Genomic DNA, 12,266 nt, shown 5'->3' on the forward strand with positions numbered 1-12,266 from the left:
CCTTGTTCTATTTTATCCAAAGGTCTTAAATTACCTTGTTTATTCCATTCATTGTTAATTATCTTTCTCTTCCCACTACAGTGCAAATGCCTTAAGCACGGAGAGCTAACTGGTCTTGGCCACCGCTGCATCGCCAGCACCTAGAACACTATCTGGCTCATAGACCCTGCCCAATAAATTTTCTTTAAGCGATTTTGCTGAATGAAGTGTCATCAGGAATTGATTTGAAATAAGAGCTTCCCTAAAATTATAATTGTTTAATGCCACTGTGGACCTGCCACTCTGTTGTATTCATCTATAACACTAAGAATTCCTGGGCCGTTCAGAGAGGATCCTCAGGCATCAGGGATGGATTTCAGTGGCATTGCAGTCCACCGTGCTCGGTGCCGTAACAACTCAAGGACATTTTCATTTTTATTTTGTAGCTGCTCAACTGTCACCTCATTTCCATTTTGACTGGAAATCCCCAGCAGATTTATTCTTTCAAAATGTTGTAGAATGATCACTAAGCTTCTGAGGCTACCAATGCCTCTTTACCTTCCCTTCACTTTAAACTATTATGTTATTTTAATTAAGTTAATTAATAAATTTTTATTTTTCCATAGTTGATGTCATAAATCCTTCTCTCTCCCAAATGGGGAGGGATGGAAGGATGACTCCCAGCCTGAGACTAAAATATATCCAGCAAATTAGTGGGTCAGGGCTACCAAGTATTTATGTTTATGAGGAAGTAACCTCCATGAGCACAGAAGCCATATCTCTCCAGGTCACTGGGTTATCCTCAGTGCCTCAAAGATCTGACATGAATGAGTATAAGGGTGGGTGATGGGCAGAGGGGAGACAGACACATAAGGAACAAAGATTTCATGATTAGAGAGAAGAGTGATTCAAAAACAATGTGGTGTTTGTTTCCTGAATTGGTCTCTAGTCCCACTGACTCATGTATGAATTTAGGTGGAGAGAGGGCTACGAACGAAAATGAGAAGAGCTGTTTTCAAAGTTCCCCACATTTAAGACGCGACACACAGTTTTACTGGTTGGGTATCCTCTGAACAGAATATAGGGCTCTAGACATCCTCCCCTGTCTCACCAAGCCCTGTGGTACCTCCAAGGCACCCGTGGACCAGCAGCAACATACATAATAGCGTCCATCAGAGAGGGGCTGGGGTATAAAGGAGGGAAAATAACAGTGGCTACGACAAGGTTGTTGACAGGCTTGGTTTAGAGCCCCTGTAAGACATCACTTGGGGACCCCAGACATGGTTAGAAGCAACTTGGTGGACATTCAGTTTCTTGAATAGGTAGCAAAGTCCAGATAACTCAACACTTTTGATACTCTTTATTTTCTGGAATTTTCCTTTTGGGAAGATGTCTCTGATTAGCTTATGCAACTCCTTCATCAATTTTGTTTTATGGTCAACTGCACTGGAGTGATTTGCATCATAATTCAATCTGAATGACACTGCAGCCTGTTAATGACATCTGTTCCTAAGCAACTTCCCTCAGCTAAGACTCCAATGATGACTCCAGGAGAGGGGTCAGAATCAACAATTTCAGTCCTCTTCCTCGGCCACGTAATCTGGGGAGAAGTTTAGAGCAAGGCCGTTCACAGCCTACAGACACAGTTAGTGAAGTGACCACAAGCCTTAGAGAGATATTGGGAATAATCCAGAAATATAAATAAATGTCCATCAGTATGCTCATATGTGAACGGAAAGACTATTGTATCTTCATGCATGAGTTTAGCCAAGATACAAATATAATCCTCTGATTAGAAGTGTCACCCCAATATACATCAAAATGTAATAAGCATATCCTTTATCCTATCAATTCCACTTGCATGTATTTACCCTAAAGAAATTGTCACACAACTAGAAAGAGACGTGTTCTCCCCTGTAGAATTGATTGTAAGGAGGGAAAAGTGAAAACAACTTAAGTCAACAGGGGATTGGCTGACTAGATGATGGTAGATCCCGACGCTAGCTGTTTAAAACAATGATGTCGCTTGATACTTACTGATTTACAAAAATGTCCATAGGACGCTGCAGGGCGAAGAAAGTGAGCTAGAGAAGAGCACACAAAGCTCCATCTCTGTGAAACTGTGTGTGTGTGTGCATCCCTGTGGGTGGAGGTGCCCAGGGAGAGCCCTAGAACCATGCTCCCTGAGGTGGCAACTGTGGTCTCCCCCAGATGGTGAGACTGGAGGGTAATTTTACTTTAAAAAAGCTGGGGAAGAAAGTGGAATCACTTTATTTTTAAAAGAAATTTATCTACTTAAGAAAAAAATAGCCCCGTGCCCACTATTCCAGAAGCTCACAGGACTGGCTGGAATAGCTGAGAATGGAAGAACCTTTGATGTGAAAGTCTAAACACCAGCAGAGGAGAAGTGGAGAGCTGGTGGACCAAAAGGCCACATGCAATTACTGCAACAAGTAAACAGGTGACCAGAAAAGGGACTTTACCACCAGGTCATACCAACAAACTGAGAATTCACGCTGAGCTAGGTCCCAAATACCAACTCTCAAATATCAAAACCATCTTTATTTGGCTCAAGCTGTTTTAGAAAATACTAACTGCCGAGCAAAGCTGACCTCCTGGGACAGCCATTTGTCCCAAAGACCACTTGATCGGCTGCTTCCCTCATGTCTGCCATGGTAGCACTTGTTTAAAAATTAAAGTAACTGAGACTTGAAGAACAGAAACTCAGGTGGATCCCAGAGATAAAATAAAAGACAAAGCCCCCTGCTCTCCTCATATCACCTCTTCAGGGAGGCTGGCTTCCCTCCCTCCTAGGATGAGGGGTCCCTATGGCTACATTGCCTTGCCCACCAATTTCAATTCTGATTTATCTGTTGCTTGTCTCCCTGCTTGGCTCTGCAGACCAGGAGGGAATGAGCAGCATCTGGCAGGTCCACAGCTGGACCCTCAGAGCTTAGAATACTGCTGGCACAGAGTAGATGCTCAGTAAAAATACTGGATGGAAAAAAAATAAACGGAGCAAGAGAGGGTACGGGTCCTCAGGCTCTCAGAAGTTAGACGATGAGGATTTAGCTGCTAATCTCTGCCTCTGTTCAATAGCCTCAAGAAGAGTCAGCACACAACTAAGCAACAGGTATCTCTCAGGACTCAGAACACACACCTCTAGGTCCTGTGGTCCTGTCTTCTCTCTAAAGAGAAAGGTCAATGTTACATTCACCTTTCTCAGTTACATAGTTTGAGGACTATGATATTTTCCCCATTACCTCCCTCCCCTGATGTATCTCAAGCTGCCCCACTTGTCTCGGTGGCGGGCTCCCTTCTCCCAGCTGCCCCTGCTGACAGGCAGGGTGGCCAACAGCATGGAAGCAACAGCATGGAAGCAACAGCATGGAAGCAAAAGCCAGTTCCTGTATCTTGTTGGAAGATTTCCCCTGAGCTTCTGGAACCCAGCTTGCTGAAACCCTGCTTGTGGTCCCAGCTGACCGAAAGGGCCTGGGAATTAATTAAAGTCCCTCTGGGGAGAGCTCTTAATGGATGTCTGCCAGGCTTGCGGGATGGATAGCCCAGCTCCCTGGATCCTGAGCTGGGGTAACTCCAATGTGTGTGTTTTACGTCATTTCCCAGAGCCCTCCTTCCCTAAGGGATCAAGCTCAGAACTGCCTGCTCTGGCAGCTGGCTTAACGCGGCACCTGAAATTGGCCGGCTTCCTTTTCCTGCAGCTCTCCCCACTCACGATCCCGTACCTGGCAGGTAAACCACCCGCCCTCAGTCCTCATCTTAGGGTCTGTTTCTGGAAGCCCTGCACACCATTCCTCATGGACATTCCTTCTCAATGGTGCCCAGAGGAGCACCAGTGGCAAAAAACACTGGGGAGCTGGTGCCGGCAGGCACTGCGGGGCCCTGGTGTGTGCGTCCTCCAGGAACGTGAAGGGCCCCAGCCTCTACCTACCCCCTACTCGTGAGGTCTTGGCACGCACTGGGCATTCAGAAAACGTCACACTCACACGGAGCTCTGGTTTTCTTTGAGGAGCAGCCAGGGCCTGGGCGCGGGTCCCATAAATCAATGCCTTGCAACTCCACAAAAGGAACAGTCCATAATCTGCAAAGTTCAAAAACTATTATTTTCTGTTGATCTTCCTTCATCTAGTAATGATTCCCCAAAACGATAGCCTGGAGTTTAGTGCTGAGCAGCTAGAAATGGCCTCCTGTCTGCACATACAGATAAATATGGGTGACCTTCCTCCATGATGGACTGGTGCTGACGGCATCTGGGTACACTGCAACATGAAAACGATGTTTGGTTGGTTGGGAGATGGATGTTCCTTCACACAAACTGCATGTCTTTTTGCCTTGCCTTCCCTAAAGGATAGGCTGCCAGAATAATAAGAATAATTGGAGCATTAACAATACACTGGCATTTCTTAAACACTTACTATATTCCAAGCATTAAGCATTAAGAAGCACATTGCCTAATTTACTCATTGCATAAAGTTTTCTAGGGTAGGCACTATTCTACACCCACCCCATCTACAGACAAGGTGACTGAGGCTTCTAGCAGGTTCAGTAACCTGCCCACAGTCTCACCTTGTTAAGGAGCCAGGCAGAGCATCAAACCCAGCTCTAGGCCACAGTGCTATATGTAGGACCAGCTACATAATTTTTGGGGTTCAGTGCAAAATGAAAATGCAGGGCCCCTTGTTGAACAATTATTAAGAATTTTAAGATGGCGACAACAGAGCATTAAACCAAGCGTGGAGCCCTTCAGAGCCTGGGGCTCTGTGAGGCTGGGCAGGTCCCACCCCACGAAGCTGGCTCTGGTTATGCGGATGCAGAAGAAAGTGATGTGAGTGATGAAAAGGGCTCCCATGTTTAACATCGTTTAACCCTAGAGATGGAACAACCGCTCACATTAAATGAAAAATGACTCAAGGAGCCTGGCTCTTTGGTCAGAAGAGCTGGTTATTTTATCTCAGGAGCTAAATCAAAGAGTCTGGGCCTGCAAAGAGTCTGTGTGAGAGAAGGTGCCCAAGAAAGAGCCTGTGCCTTGAGGCCAGACGCGGACCCCGATTCTAGCTCGTCCACCAGCTGAGGGACTTTGGGCAAGTTCCCGGACCCCTTTGAGGTTCAGTCTTCTCATCTGTATGATGGGAAGAGTGGTGCCCAGCCCTCAGGGCAGAGTGGAGGAAATGATACAGTCATAGAAAGCTGTCGGCACACAACAAATGCCCATCTAAATGCCGGGATCATTCAATGGCTATTTTCACCGTGAAGTTTGTGGGTCAGTTGAAAGAGCACATGATTTGAAGGTTGATGCTGCAGGTTGAGTCCTGAACACTGTCCCCCATCAGCCATTTGTGTGAACTGGGCAAAGTCAATGAACTCTTTCTGGGGTCAGCATCCCCCTCTGTGAAATGGATGTGATACAAGGTCTACAACACGTAGGATTCCATAAGCCACAAACGAGAAGGACATTGTGGAAACAGAAGAGGCGATCATTTCTCTAGCCTGTCAGGGCTTGTTGTTATGACTTACAAGTGGCTTAGGTTGGGAGGGGACTGGAAAATGGGTCTCACCTTCTTTCCCAGCTCCCCACTGTCCTTGCAGACGCTTCGGGGGCCATCTGCCTGAGCTCTCCCACAGGGTGCTAAGTAATCTAAGTGTTTTTTCCTCTGAAACTTTTCCACAACATTTCCATATTTTTGACCTCAAATTTGACTGACTCCATGTCAATTTCTGCTTTATAGTCCAACCCAGAGGGTACTGAGAAAGAAAACAATGATTCAGGCCAAATTCTGCATAGCTGGAAGAAACTACTCCATACAGATATCCAAGTCTTTATGTATTTTTATAGGATAATACCAATCATAAATAGAAGTTTGAGGTGATTTATGTTTTGCTGGGTATGTCTCCACCCTAACTGAACTGCTTTGTGCTTTAACAAATTCAACAAGCATAAAAGATTCCCTTTTCCTTTGAAAATACGACATGTATATAAAGCAATAAAATTTGAAATTTCTTTCTCAAGCTTTAAAGAAGGGCACAGTGGGAGAAAAACTGGACATTGTCTAATCATATACACATATAATATACAAAGACATATACATGCTCACAGCCGACTCGGATATAACCACTGTCATTTACATTTAGAACACTCTTCCTGCCCATCTCGAGTTCCAGTCACTCACATTCAGGGCCCGGGTACCACACATGGAAACTGGGAATCATTTTTCTGCTCTGCTCAAACTCCAGTCTCTTTAACAGCTTTCCCTATCAGTTCTCCTAACCTGTTCTGCACATCAGCTTGTTTAAGAAGATTTCCGTAAGCATCCAACCCAAATTCTAGGGTGTGTCTCACCAGAAGCCATCTCTGCATCAAAAGCAGCCCACTGAGCAGTGCCACGGGGAAGGTCTGCCCTGAAGTGACCTGACCCACATTCACCTGCCCGCTCTCCATCTCTCCAGGACACTGCCCATAAGGCCCTCTCCTTTTTACAGAATGCATTCAAATCCCAGAAGGGAGAGGGTGCTTCTGCCCCTGGGGATCTATCTGATGAGGTGCACAGAGGCCCAGCTCCTCAAAGCTGAAGGGAGCTTTTAGGCACCTTGCATACAATTATTCACCTGGTAGTCTAGGCAGGTTGCCATGACAATGCTTCCAGAGCCTCCGGTATCTACGTTATTGATACATCCCGTCCATTCAGTAAAGGGGGAAAAAGAACCAGCTAAACCAGCCCCTGAGCTTCCATCTCCCATCGGCCTGAGGAGTGACTCCTTTGCTTACAGCAGTTGTTTGGCGTAATCCAGACACAGCAACACTGACACTCTTCATGTGGCATGTTTTCACTCAAATGTATCTGAAAGCTAAAAATCAAAGTCCAGCCTTAAAATAGGGATTTTTCTACTTTGCTCTTCACTTTCTCAGGCATTATACTCAGGAGTGACTTCTGCTGCTGGTCATGGAATGCTTTAATTAGTAGCTTTGGGCCAGAAAAGGGAGCTCTCAATTCTAAAACCTTCTGTGATAGAAAGGTTAAACATGGGGAAAAGATACCAGGAGTTCCATAGTAACCTTGAGTGATTTCTGTAACACTAGGTACATGTATTGCCAGAGAGAGAAATAAAATGCTTGCTTTTGGCCCTTTGACCAAAGAGAAAAGTTTTCTCCATCCATGTCTTCTAAGGAAAGGGAAAAAAAAGTCCTACCCATTTTCCCCAAATGGTTCTTATTAAAAGGCACTTATGAAGAGAAATAACTGAGGAGCTTGCAGTGGGGACCTTAATTTTCTTCAAAGTCCCACTATACCACAAGCTCAGCCTTGGGCCCTCACAAGGGTGAGCTAGATATTTACATGTTGTCCGACATCAGCCATACATGGGAGACTGAGATGTCGGTCCTCCTTGAAGGATCACCTTTGGGCACAAGGGAAGACATGTTCCTAGTTTGCAACACGCCAGTCATGTTCTGAGTTGCAGCTTTCCAGCTCTTGCTGCTATCCAGGGAAATAATATGTCAGTGTTGATGCTTACCAACAATAAGTCAGAGCGGCAATAAAACAGTCTCCAGAATCCCCAAAGATCACAGGATGCCACTTCCCAAGCCATTATGCGAACGGTAAGCCAAGGTAACATACCTGTAGGTGATCCCTCCATGACGTGGCCAATGTAAGGGCCTTCCCGAAAGATCGGTCTGTTGTCATTCTGATCAATCACGATGACTTCCAGAGGGACTGGACCCTCGAGAGTTCTACCGTTGACATCAATGGTCTCCACGAGTAGCTATTGGAGGAAAGAAATTGGGGGAGAAAGAAGGCATTCATTCATTATGAAAATTGAAGTCGGGTTCTCTGGAGAAAGAAAGTAGGTTATATCAGCAATTTTATGAGCCCTTGGCAATATTCAAACTTTGGTCTCAATGGATAGTCACCAGGACTAGAATAGAAACTAAACATTACAGAATAGAAGACAAAGATCAGTTCATGTTAAGTCCCACTTGGGAAATTTACAATTAATTCATCAAATCTGCAAAGGAAGTCCAAAAAAAAAAAAAAAAAAGGAAACACTAAACACCAGCAATCAGTCACAGCTGAGAAAATATGCTTACATTGTTTCTGTTTTTCCAACATCATTATGCTTAAAAGGAATGTTATGCTAATAAAAAGAACTGACTAAGCAGTTATGAACAGAGTATATTAAGAAATAACCGAAAGTGTTTATGGTAATATTTGGGAGAAATTCAGGGCAGTAAGTATTTATAGAGAACCTTCCTGAGGCAAGGAAGGTGCTTGCTGGGGTCCTGAATGAGACCGTGGGACTCCTGCCCACCAGGCCTTTATAATCTAGCAGGGATTTCACAATTCCATACAAAACTACCTTCAGATCTCAAGGCTGAAGAAAATAGCATAGAAAAACCAGTTTTACTGTTGCATGGTAACAAGGAATTATGTCGTGGCTTTTCTAGTGAACCATGCAGACTTTATGCTCTCATTTCTGTGCCTGATACTTCCTTGATTTAACTCAGTGGCCACAGTGACACTTCTTGGATATCAGTGGTGGTCCCTGCATTGGGACCCTGTTGAGTATTTCTGTCAGAAAAGGTCTCTGTAGCTGGAATCCTTGGGAAATGGTCTCTGCAATTGGAATCCCAGCACACCTTCTCACTAGTCATGTGACCTCAACTCATACCCTTAATCTCTCAGTTTTATCATCTGTAAAATGGGATCATAAAACACTCATTATTAGGGATAATGGTAACCAACATTATCCAGGGCTTACCGAGGCTCTCTACTATATTAACTCACCTAATATTCACAGTGACCCTATGAACCATTTCTGAGGAGGGAATGAAGCCAATTAGAGGTTAGGTGGTGGAGTCTGGATTTGGCCCTGTGAAGTCAGTCCCCAGAGTTTACATTTTAAACTGCTATAAACAATGCTTCTAGATCACTTTATATAATGCCTGTTACATAACTCATCTCAAGAATATTAGCTGCTGCTACTGTTGCTACTGTTATCGTCAAAACTAGCCCTAATTAGGAAAAGAAAAGAGAAACACGTTTGTTATACCCCACCTGAATGTGTTATAGACTGGTTTCACCCTTTGGAAAGTCGCATGGCAAAATTCACCGCATCTATGAAGGACACATACTTTGTTCCATTTGGATACCACTTTGGGTTCTATTTGAGACAGGCTGCACTACATACATGGAAATACTTTCTGCAGTGTTATTTCTAATAACGAAATTACACTGGCGTCCACTAAATGTCCAGTGCAAAAAGGATGAGTTGAATGAATGTGTTTGTACCAAGATGCTAGAATACAGCCATTAGATAAAATAATTATTCAACTTTGTTGATCTACTTAGAATACTGTGTGAAAACACAAAAAATAGCATGTGTACTATACATGTGTGATGTACACATGTGGACAGAATTTGAAAGTAGTAAGCAAACATGAAACCAAGTATACTTGGGTAGAGGAATTTGTTTTTCATTTTTTCTTTAACACTACTTCATCCTTTCACTAACAAATAACAAATTCACACACACACACACACACACACACTTTGATTTCTGGGGTAGGTAAAATAATGCATGAGTACCTTAGCTAAGAAGAAATTAAATAGGCAGAGCCTTTTAACATCTGCACACAAAGGAGATCTTACAGAGAATGAGCTTTTATGCTGATTTTTAAAGCTACTATGAGAATACTGCTAAACGAAGAAAATAAAAATCAAGCTTTGGGAGCAATTTCTTGTAATAATGAAGGTCTGGCCTTTTGTCCTCCCAAAATTGCCAAGAACTTGACTTGGCCTTCATCCTGATCAACTGTATCTCCTTAGTGTCTGTCTTTCCATTATGTTGAGCTGGATCTAGAGTCTGCCCCTCCCAGTTCTGACAGATCTGCGTATTTGGCAAATGTGAATTGTTCCTCTGTCTTACTTGTGGCTTACGACACTAGTCAAGTCTTGTAGAATGTGGGGGATTAGGATTCAGATGCAAGATGCATTAAGATGCAAGATATGCGGTGTCAATATTTAATCAAAATATTCCAAAATGTCATTATTGGAGGCAAGGATTTTTTTATAACATCTTTATTGGAGTATAATTGCTTTACAATGGTGTGTTGGTTTCTGCTTTATAACAAAGTGAATCAGCTATACCTATACATATATCCCCATATCTCCTCCCTCTGGAGGCAAGGATTTTTGAGCAACTAGAAAGTACGATAAATCCAGTCTCATGTTAACCATTTCGCTCTAAACTTTGCCCAGAGGGTGGTCCTTCTCCCAGGGATCAAAGCAGAAACTCAGAAGCCACCCTCTTCCCCAAGTGAGGCCTTCTATCCCCAGCCACTCCATCAATGAGTCGGGTCTACACTGCTTGTTCTGTCTCCTGAATTTCTCTTAAATCCACCCTCTTCTCTCCAAATCCATCATCACCTCCAGAGATTAGCTTCTGACACTTCCCACCTGGGCCACTGCAACAGGCACCTAAATGGGTGTCCCTGCTACTAATACTGCCTGCCGTAATCTATTCTCTAAGGGGTTTGTGATGGTTAATTTTATGTGTCGACTTGACTGGCCATGGGGTGCTCAAATTAAACGTTATTTCTGGGTGTGTCTGGATGAGATTAACATTGGAGTCTGTGGACTCAGTAAAGTAGATGGTTCTCCCCAGTGGGGGTGGGCACCAGCCAATCCGCTGAGGGCCTGAATGGAACAAGATGCAGAGGAAGGAGGGATTCGCCCTTGTCTTCCCACCTGAGGGCCTCCATTCCTTGCTGCCCTCAGTGGTGTTGCTTCTCAGGCCTTCAGACCTGGACTGAAATATACGCCATCGGCCTCCCTGGTTCTCAGGCCTTTGGACTTGTACTGGATCACACCACCAGCTTCCCTGGGCCTCCAGCTGGCCCAGGCAGATACTGGGACTTCTCAGCCGCCATAATTGTGTGAGTCAGTTCCTTATAACAGAATCCTACTGCTTCTGTGCCTCTGGAGAAGGCTGACTAATACAGGCTTCCAAGATGTCTTTTCAAAATTTTTATTGATTTATGTCACCCCAGAATGGACACCTCTCAATCGTTTCTCATCCCTCTTACGATAACAGCCCATTCCTTTACTGTGACAAGTCTCTTTATCATCTGGCCCCAGCCCACTTCTCCAAACTCATTTCACATCACAAGAGAGCCCCTCTATTTCTCATTATCCAGCTACACTGATCTTTCCTCAGTTCTTCCAACTCATCCCATTCCTTCCCAACACAGGTATCTTCATGTGCAACCCTCCTAGCTGGCATGAGCATCCCATCTGCCATCTGGTCAGCCCCCATCCATCCTTCAGATCTCAGATATCACTGGCAGAGAAGATCCTTCATTACCGCTCCAGACTACCTTGGGTGTCCGTGGTTGACACTCCCACGGCACTGGTACCCTGCCTTTATAACACTTTCCATAACACGTAATTGCTTATTTATTTGTGTGACAATTCAACTAATGTCTGCCTCTCCGGCCCCATCAAGACAGAGGTGGGGTGAGTGTTTGTGCCCAACAGCAAATCCCCAAGGCTGAGATTCAGTGCCCGGCACACAGCAGGCACCTGACTCATTGCTGACTGCATAGAGCCCTCCTGAGAAGAGGCAATCCCTCTTTAAGAGACTGGAGTCCAAAGTTTTGGCCTCAGCTTTGGCCATCTGTCCCGTCTCTCCATTCCTGGCACACAGAAGCTGACCGTCAGTCCCAGGCTCCAAGGACCGAAGGCCGGTTGCCTCTGTGCAGTCTTAATTCATGAACAAGAACCACAGTGGTAAACAACACCCAAGCACATTAAACTGATTACTTGCCTTTTTTTTTTTTTTGTAACCAAAACTTTAATCCCAAGGATTCTCACAAAACATATTACAAATGACAGCATGAAAAAAAAATCTTGCACAGTAACTCAAAGTTCAGCTCTACAATGTACCCTTAAACTGGCAGGACATGGGTATCTTGAATAGTCTCAAATTTCCAAATAATATTACAAAGAGCTATGTATCCATATACAGCAATCACAGAAGGAACTTACGACCTAAAGCAAAGGTAAACTAACTTTCTTGAAACTTCTTAGATTCTAAACCCACTGGACAACCTCTTGTCCGGTGTGAAGACTAGTGGAATTTTTAAACCTCTAATCTAGTTTAAGGGTGCAGCTTTAATTTTTACCTGCTGGCTTGTGTTCACAGCAGCTTTTAAAGACTGCTTAACTACAGCTGCATACCATATCCCAGCTACAGAGTCTTTTCAATTTTTGCCA

At 44.2% G+C, this 12,266-nt stretch overlaps 1 protein-coding gene across 2 annotated transcripts in view; it reads right to left on the bottom strand.

Annotated features, from left to right (window-relative positions):
- The window catches only part of CDH13 (cadherin 13), a 1,038,265-nt gene that overhangs the window by 379,454 nt on the left and 646,545 nt on the right, over window positions 1-12,266 (bottom strand). For both annotated transcript variants that reach the window (XM_007182584.3, XM_057533958.1), the window contains exon 6: window positions 7,611-7,755. In XM_007182584.3, the coding sequence (XP_007182646.1) occupies window positions 7,611-7,755 (145 nt within the window). The remainder of the gene's footprint in view (window positions 1-7,610; window positions 7,756-12,266) is intronic.

This window comes from Balaenoptera acutorostrata, chromosome 19 (assembly GCF_949987535.1).
Source record: "Balaenoptera acutorostrata chromosome 19, mBalAcu1.1, whole genome shotgun sequence".
Lineage (NCBI taxonomy): Eukaryota > Metazoa > Chordata > Mammalia > Artiodactyla > Balaenopteridae > Balaenoptera > Balaenoptera acutorostrata.